The sequence below is a fragment of the Danio rerio genome, chromosome 7 (assembly GCF_049306965.1).
Source record: "Danio rerio strain Tuebingen ecotype United States chromosome 7, GRCz12tu, whole genome shotgun sequence".
NCBI lineage: Eukaryota > Metazoa > Chordata > Actinopteri > Cypriniformes > Danionidae > Danio > Danio rerio.
In genome coordinates, this window is record NC_133182.1 from 54,474,186 (window position 1) to 54,483,919 (window position 9,734).

Below are 9,734 nucleotides of genomic sequence, written 5' to 3' on the forward strand. Positions count from 1 at the left end.
CGTCAGCAGTGATTCACTCTCTGTATGATGCTGCCTGTGGTTTCAACTAGGTCCGGTGCTTTGCAGCAGCTCGGTGATGCTCGTCTACAACTTCATGCATTGGATTAAATTAGACTGTCCAGTCTCTGTGTTTAGTCCGTTACAATCATGGGTGAATCCCAGACAGGCAGTCAGGCAGCGTAATACAGAGAGTAAATCAAAGCGCATCAAATGATCGGTAATAAAAAGGAAAAAATAAATAAAAATAGAATAAACATACTTTTATATTAGACACTCATCTGATGCTTGTAATTGCAGCAACTCCACGTCCAAAACTTTACTTATTGGGTTAAATAAGGCTTTACAATCTTCTTTACTTCCATTGTTTCTGTTCAGCGAAGGGAACTCAACCAACCCCCTGATGTCAGACACAGCGACATTCCAAGATGGCTGTGCCTTAGGTCTAAAGTCTATAGTAAAACACACCGTTTTCTACTAAAGGGTTAAATTAATCTAGTTTGTTTAATATATTTTCATTAAAGTGGAATCCAATGCACAAAATAAGGTAAACTTGACTGAGTATTTCATTTCCTCTTTAAAGGTCTCCTATGATGAAAATCATCTTTTGTAAGCTGTTTGGACAGAACTGTGTGCAGGTTTAATGTGTCCACAGTCATATTGTAGTGATATGAAGACAATAAGTTTCTTTTTTTAATTTCCTGATGTTAAAATAGGTTCCAAATCCCTCCCTTTTTGAGGCCGACCGGAACGTGACATAGGAGTGTGGTTTCCCCGCCCACCGAATTGATTGACAGCCGTGTATTAACATGTCTTTGTAGTAACGTGTATAATCATATCCACAAGACAGGATGTGTTCAAAGCAACTGGGAATAAGAGATCTGTTCAGCTCTCTGTGATCATCAATCATCATCAAATGTGATCAAGAATGACTTTTACAAGTTTAACACGTTACGCGAGATCTGCTTACTTCATGTCTGTCACTGTACTGTTTATCTGACACAAACTGAGACACACTCTGACAGGCATGTGGGAACAGTGGGCGGGAAAAACAGCATTAAAGGCGCAGGCCACAAGAACAGCTACAGTATGTTCAGAGCAGAATATATATAATAAATAATCTGATGTGTGTTTTGAGCTAAAACTTTACAGACACATTCTGGAGACGCAATATACTTTTCTTAAATCTTGAAAAAGGTGTAAAATAGGTGCCCTTTAACAAAGAAGAGCTCAGAACAGCACTGCTCTTACAAAGCTTCAGCACAACACAAATGAAATTAAAAAAAAAATAAAAATAGGTATGAACTGGTTGGCTGTAAAGTGACAACAAAGGACAGTACATCAAGTTAATCTCAGGGACAATCAACAGTACATCATGATAAAACAAATCAAAGCAGACCAAGTAATTGGTTAGTAATCAGGCTGATGACTCGATCAGGCTGAACCCAGCTTTGATATGAACACTTTTATTGATTAGAGTGAGCTTGAACCAAATGAAATTTTGATTGAATTGTAATGGGTTGGGTTTCTAATCTCACTGAGTGAACATATAAACACTAATACTATTATACATTTTATTTATAGGCACCTTTCATGGCACTCAAAGGCAACATACATAGTCATAAAACAGTGACTGTACATTGATTTTAATTAAAAACTGCAAGAAAAGAAAATAGAAAGTTGAGCAGTAATGAAAGCTGGCAAAATGATGTATGACATGAAATGAGCTGCTTTATGTTGTTGGGGCATTTTTATTGATAAATTATTTAATGCTTTACATACATTTTATATGCCTGTCATCTCCTCATTTCACATTCTGTCTGTCCTCTGTACTCTTGCTTTGTAGTCTTTTAAATTGTGTTTACATCCTGTTCTTGTTTCCACTTGTACCTAGTCTAGCTATTTCCAGTTCTGTTGTGCATATACAATAAGCCCCTGGCTAAATCCAAAATCAACCCAATATACCCTCATTCACTATCCCCTATCATTAACTTAATAATAATAATTCCTTCCATTTATATAGCGCCTTTCTGGACACTCAAAGCGCTTTGCACATTTTTTGAAGGGGAATCTCCTCATTGACCACCAGTGTGCAGCATCCACCATGCGACAGCAGCCTTTTTTGCCAGAATGCACACCACACACCAGCTGATTGGTGGAGAGGAGACACTGTGATGAAGCCAATTATGATATTAGGGTTGGTTAGGAGGCCATGATGGACAGGCCAGTGGGTAAATTTGGCCAGGATACCGGGGTTAAACCCCTACTGTTTTTCTAAGGGCATCCTGGGATTTTTAAAGATCACAGAGAGTCAGGACTTCGTTTTAACATCTCATCCGAAAGACAGCACTCACTCAACAGCATAGAGTCCCCATCACGAGACTGAGGCGTTACAACCCACACAGACCTCAGGTTGAGTGCCCCCTACTGGCCTCACCAATACCACTTCCCACAGCAATCTAGCTTTCTCATGTGGTCTCCAAATCAGGAACTGACCAGGCGCCGCCCTGCTTAGTTTAAGTGGGGGACCATGTGAGAGTTGCTGAGAGATAGCTGTTGGATGGAAAGAGTGAATGAAAAGAGTGAGTGATTTCAAATTGCGTGTTGCATTGTAGGTTTGAATGTGTGCCCTTGAGAAGGTCTACTATAGTTTTGGACACCACTAGAGACTGGGATCTTGTTCTGGAATAAATGTTTTGCTGCAAATAAATCATCTTTGCTTCTTTTTCCTGACTTTCTGTAAAATGCAAATTAGATTAATATTAAGTTTTTGGTACCGATATCCTTGTGGACAGTGCACTTATAAAGCAGTTGAGCTGTGAGCGTCTCAAGTCCTGATTTGTGGACTTTTCAATATACTGTCCAATATACCAAAATATATTTCCAAAATACTGTTCTACCCTAATAAGACAAAATATCAAGACTTTTTTTTTTTTTTAAATGGGGTCTTCATTTTACTACAGTGTAATAAATATTACTGCTTTAAATAGTTTAGTTGAATTTAAACTTCTAGTCATTTTAACTTAAACTATTCAAACCGACTAACAATATTAAGTCAAAATTATTAAAGTAAGTTAGAGTAACATCAAACATTTGTTGTCATGGCTTTTTTTCAAATAATTTTTTACAGTGTATGAACTTCTCAAAACAGTATATACTCTCTATATCTGAGAATCAAAACTAGTTTTAAGCTCGCTACATAAATACACACATCAACCCACTTTCTTTAGCATTTAAATTTGCTCACACGGTTCAGATTCATCAACCTGAATGATTCATTCTGACCAAATTAAACAGCATACATGTACACGTAGCCACTATGGGGTAAAATCTTGGAGTTACTTTTGACGTCAAAAGTGGTTTCTATCAATTAAGGAACATTGCCAAATTGAAGTCTTTTCTTTCTTTTAAAGAGCTGGAAACTATCATTAATGTTTTTATTATGTCAAGACTGGACTACTGTAACTCTTTGTATTCTGGAGTTTCACAGGCATCAATAGCTCGCCTGCAGCTGGTTCAAAAGGCAGCTGCTAGGCTTTTAACTGGGACAAAAAATGTTTCTAGTACCTCACCAGTTTTATTGTCTCTTCACTGGCTCCCAGTCCAATTTAGAATTCAATATAAGTTATTGCTACTAGTTTTTAAAAGTTTAAATGGTCTGGCACCGACTTACATCTCTGAGCTTCTTCACTGGCACACTTCATTGAGGCCAATCAGGTCTGAAAACACGTTTCAGCTAGTTATCCCCAAAACGCGGTTGAAATCAAGAGGTGACAGGGCTTTTTCTGCTGCAGCCCCCCCGACTGTGGAATGGTCTGCCTTTACAGATTCGGTCATGTTCTTCACTTGGTGCTTTTAAGTCTCATCTAAAAAATCACCTTCTGTCTCTTGCCTTTGATTGTAATTAATTAATTTTAATCTGTTTTATATATTTTGCACAATTTTTTTATATAGGTATAGATTTTGTATGCTGGTCGTTTTGTAAAGCACTTTGGTCAACATCTGTTGTTTTTAAATGTGCTCTATAAATAAAGCAAACAACAAACAAACGAAAGTAGAGTTATTTACTCTGATCCACTGGAATATAATAAATATATATTAATAATAATTCAATGGTTAACCATTTCTTTTTTTTATTAAAGCCACATGTTAAATTTTTTTTTTTTTGTAATTGTTTACTTTTGTTAAATACTATATACTACTTTAAATTTCTATATTTACAAAATAGGGCATCACGATGGCTCAGTGGTTAGCATTGTCGCCTCACAGCAAGAAAGTCGCAAGGTTTGCATGTTCTCCCTGTTTTACTTTGGATTTCCTCCGGGTGCTCTGATTTCCTCCACAGACCAAACACATGTACTATAGGTGAATTAAATAAACTTAATTGGCCGTAGTGTATGAATGTGAATGAGTGAGTATGAATTTGTCCCAGTACTGGGTTGCAGCTGGAAGGGCATCCGCTGTGTTAAACATATGCTGGATAAGTTGGCGCTTCATTCCGCTGTGGCGACCCGTGATGAATAAAGACACTAAGTTGAATGCAAATAAAGGAATGATTTACCAAATTAGAACTATTGATATAATTGCTATTGCACATTTATGGTGAGACTATCAGTCTGTCCCGCAGTCCCAGGAGTGTTACTCTATTCCACTTATAAATCAAGTGGTTTTCAGTCTCTGCGTTGCATGGCAACATGAAAAGCTTGATGCTTTCATTTAATATGAAGCAATATTCCAGTCTGGTGACATGTTGATCTGAAATTGGTTAATTATGAATTATGAACAGACAACATGAGCAAAAGAGCATTCTCACAATTGCCAATAGAGTGCCAATACCTTCCTCTCACTGCAACAGGGCCATTCTGAACTGATAGGTAGAATATTCATGAGAGAAATATACAAGGTGCAATAAACAAATCTACTTCAGCCTTGACATCAAAACCCACATGACTAATTTGCTGCTGTTTCCCTTGAGATTTTCTTGTGGGTTTGGTGTGTGGTAAACATAACTTGACATGGGGGTTTTGTTGTACAGTGTAAACTGCACATATACAGACGCCAATTTGTGTAGTGACTTATTGGAAACACTCATTTAAAAATGCCATATCACTGAAAATCTGATTTGAGGCTGTGAGTGTGTGAGTAAATATGATGATTTTCATTTTTGCACTCTCCTTTTAAATAAAAATAACTACTTTAAACATTTGTTTGGATGAGTGTGTGTACTGTAATTCCTGTTGTAGAGCCAAATGTCCAAGTAACATTAGGTCATGTTAACCACAAAACTTAATATACCCATGATCTGAAAACCCAGGAACCCGTTGGGGGAACCAAAGGCAAATCAGTCTTCTGGTGTTTGACACTTCAGCTGCAGTACTCTGTTGAATGTCTGCCAATTATGGCTGTGAGAGCTCAGGTGGGTTCGGCAAGGCAGCTTCACAGGAAACCTCGCATTAATGTAATCTTATCATTTCCCTGTAAATTCTCACCACTGTTGATTCACACTCACCTTCTCACCTTTACAGTGGTCTATTAGTTGTCAAATGGCAGGAAGCTTCTTGCTATCACAAACACTGAGATTCTGGCTGAGTGAGAGTGAACAGAGCATGTGTTCTGAATCGCACAGCATCTGAGGCTTTCTAAAACATTTGGAAATTTTCAGAACTGAACACTATGGAAGTAAACAAATGCACAAAACAGGATTGCTGCAGGACCAAAAGGGGTCTGGCTGCAAACTCGGTTCAGATGCAACCTGAGCTCCATGTAATGCTTTTGAATGGGCTCACCTAACCCCACCCCCTAACCCTACCCGTCACAGTAACGTCACTAGCTCCATTGAGTGCATTGTGTCTGACATTGCATCTTTGAGAGATAAGAGATAAGATAAGCATCATAAAGGCTGCATCCTACTATTGGTAGGACCTAGGAGTAAAACAGTTCTGCTGTATACTTTAAATAACTTCTCTAAAAGGTTGTGTATTATTTTTTCAGAAGCTTTGACTGACCTTTCACTTCTGAAGAGAACTGGGCAGAGTGTCTTGCTTGAAAGAGCTTCAGTTCCTTGTTCAAATCACAAAAGGTCAAATCAATGTCCCATGACAAGATGCCTAGAAAATACATTTATTATATCAAAATCACAGAACAATAAAGTCAACACAACCATCAGGATCTTGAATCAGAATCGACATATATATGGCCCCCCCTTTGAATTTTATTTTATTTTTTAAATATTTCTCAAATGATGTTTACCAGAGCAAGGAAATTTTTACAGTATGTCTGATAAGATTTTTTCTTTTGAATAAAAGTCTTATTTATTTTATTTTGGCTAGAATATAAGTTGTTTAAATTTTTAAAAAACATTTTAAGGTCAAAATTATTAGGCCCTTAAAACTATTTTTTATAGTCTACAGAACAAACTATCATTATACAATAACTTGCCTAATTACCCTAACCTATCTAGTTAACCTATTTAACTTAGTTAAGTTAAATGTCACTTTAAGCTATTTTTTTAAATTGGTAAAATGTTATGTACTGTCATCATGGCAAAGATAAAATAAATCATTTAATAGTTTGAAATAACATTAATTCCTTTTTTTCAGCTTAGTCCCTTAATAATCTAGGGTCTCCACAGTGGAATGAACCAGTAACTTATCCAGCATTTGATTTACACTGCGGATGCCCTTCCAGCTGCAACCCATGACTGGGAAACACCCATACAATTTTATTTACACACACATATATTATGGACAATTTAGCTTATTCAATTCACCTATAGTGCATGTTTTTGGACTGTGGAGGAAACCCACACCAGCACAGGGAGAACATGCAAACTCCACACAGAAACGCCAGCTGGTCCAGCTGAGGCTCGAACCAGCGACCTTCTTGCTGTGAAGCAAACACGCTACCCACTGTGCCACTGTGCAGCCTTTGAAATAATATTGTATAAAACAATATAGGCCTATAGAGAAAAAAGTCTGTAAAATAACAAAAGATGTACTGGCAGCTTGTCACAAGGTTTTTGTTTATATTTTTATTTCTTTCCATTTGGCGTTATTAAATTCCATAACACTCTTACCAGTCCTTACTCCTTATTTTGCATCTAATACCCCAGTTTGTCACGGTGGCATGAATGAAATGTTCATGAGTTAAAGTGAAACAAATGTGGAAAAAGTGAAGCGCGATGAATACTTTACGGATAGACTGTAAGCTGCTTTTCTCAATTAATACAATGGTACTTTTAAGTTGTTGTTTTATAGCACTTAATGTTTAATTAAACTAAAATATAAATCATGTCATGTAGCCTTATTCCTCTTCCCCACATTGGAATGTGCAGGGGTTTATTTTCTTACATTTTTTTTTCAAAATAAATAAATAAACACATATATGATAACTGTCAAACATTTTTACTAAAATTTACTCACAACAATAACAAAAATTAATTTTGAAACTTATAATGGGGTGATGCAGTGGCGCAGTAGGTAGTGCTGTCGCCTCACAGCAAGAAGGTCACTGGGTTGCTGGTTCGATCCTTGGCTCAGTTGGCTTTTCTGTGTGGAGTTTGCATGTTCTCCCTGCATTTGTGTGGGTTTCCTCCGGGTGCTCCGGTTTCCCCCCCAGTCCATGCTGTACAGGTGAATTGGGTAGGCTAAATTGTCCGTAGTGTACGAGTGTGAATGAGTGTGTGTGGATATTTCCCAGTGACACTTTAATAATTTTAAATATTTGAAAACTTACTTAGTACTTCTTACTAGTTTGCTTATTTTTTCACATATTGTAAAAGATAGCCTATATGACAGAATAATGTTTCACTTTATTATAAACATAAAAAGTCACACTATTTCATAGAACATAGAAACACTATTTCACAATTCTTTGACATTTTAACATATCAAACATTTACTTGCACTAAATTTCTATGCATAAAGTTTTTTAAACTGACTTTGATGCTAACACAAATAGGACAGATGTCTTTGACTGCTGTGTATTATGGCAAAAAAATATCACATGTATACATTCATACACTAAGAAAGAAAGAAAGAAAGAAAGAAAGAAAGAAAGAAAGAAAGAAAGAAAGAAAGAAAGAAAGAAAGAAAGAAAGAAATGTCCAGTCCACTGAACAAAAATGATTGGATTTAGTATATTTTTGTAAGGTAAGTGGTCTAAATTTAGTCAAATAAATTAAGTTGAGGATTGCTAAATTTAATTTGTTTGGTTAAATTCAGCGTAAATAAATTGTTTGAAACGACACAAAAAATATGGTAAATCCAGTAAATTATGTATTTCAGTGTAGACTATTTCACTTTAAATTCAACTTAAAGTCCGTTTATTTAACTATATATGAGTAAAACTGTTTCAAAACCTTTCTTAATATTATCATTGCCCGTCTCTAGGATGCACAGCTTTAATCCTGTGTTTTGCTTCTGAATCTACGTGTTTGATGGATGTGCGGCTGCTGAATTCCTCATGCTTGCTCACCCGCCCAAAAGTTGGCGACTCACCTCGTTTAATGTGTTCTTTGACGGAATCGAGCTCATGATCTGTTGAAATGTCTCCGATCACGATAAGCATGCAGTAGCGAGTGCGGATAAAAGGTGGACCGACGCAACGCTGCTGTCCGAGGTGCTGAAAGATCTGCTGCTCCTCCTGAGAGCCTGCATGCGCTGCATCTCCGGGCGGCGTCTCCATGGCGACTGCAGCCCTCAGCCCACTCAAAGGGGCGGAGTTGGAGGAGGAGCCCACACAAAACACGCCCGTTCATTGGTTAAAAGACCAGAAAATGTTGACTTTTCCCCGTTTTTTAAATAATGAATTATTTAGTATCACACACAAAAATGAAGATCTACACAGTGCAGTGGTCACGTTTTAGGCCACCATTACATGACGACTATTTAAAAGGATTTCTCATTCTACTTTTTAGAATACGACTCTGAAAACAGGATGGATTTTTTGTGGTGTAAATGTTTAAGATCTGAAAGAGAGATGAATGAATGCTTGTTGAGGGTAACACATTAGGCTACAAGCATTACAACTCGAAGTAACAAGTAAAGTAACTCACAGTTGTGAAAAGAGTATTGAAAAATCATACTTGACTAAAATGTAGTGCAAGTAGAGTAAAAGTATCTGTTGTAAATAGTACTCAAAGTATGAGTAAAAAGTAGCCCTTTCAAAAGTACTCAAGAGTAGTGAGTAGTGAGTATTATGCTGTTAAAAGCTGATGCTTTTACATGTAACTTGTGGATGTGTGTAAACGTAACATTCTGTAGTGCATTTAGTTGTTGCCCAGCAGGCACACAATGACATAAGATGTTAATATTAGTTTAGATTTAGGTTGTGATGTCAGGTGACCATCTAAGGACTGTTATTTTGACATCCAATAATTATGTCAAATCACGTTGATATTTGTTTGATTTAAGCTTGCATTGGAAAATGACCAAAATCCAACGTCGAGCCAACATCATAAACCAATATCATATTGATGTCAAATACCGTCATTGACGTCAATATTGACGTCATTTATTCATTCGTTATGGCAACCAAAATCCTACATCTGATTGATGTCATAGTGTTAAGTCCACATATTGTCAAGCTGTAACATCATTAGATGTTGATTTTAGGTTGGATGTTAGGCATTGACGTAGGCCTGACATTGTGATATCAACCAAATTTTCATTTCCAAACAAAATGTAATGTCCCCAAAACGTCGGGGTACAATGTCAATCTGACATCTTTTGCGCTTG

The 9,734-nt window shown here is 36.8% G+C and overlaps 1 protein-coding gene across 2 annotated transcripts in view; it reads right to left on the minus strand.

Moving 5' to 3' along the window:
- Positions 1–8,636, minus strand: part of map1aa (microtubule-associated protein 1Aa) — a 46,300-nt gene extending 37,664 nt beyond the window's left edge. For both annotated transcript variants that reach the window (XM_001921037.9, XM_005166530.6), the window contains exons 1-2: positions 8,496–8,636; positions 6,003–6,104 (exon numbers count right to left, since the gene is read on the minus strand). In XM_001921037.9, the coding sequence (XP_001921072.4) occupies positions 6,003–6,104; positions 8,496–8,565 (172 nt within the window). In that variant the 5' untranslated portion in view covers positions 8,566–8,636. The remainder of the gene's footprint in view (positions 1–6,002; positions 6,105–8,495) is intronic.
- Positions 8,637–9,734: the final 1,098 nt, after the last annotated feature.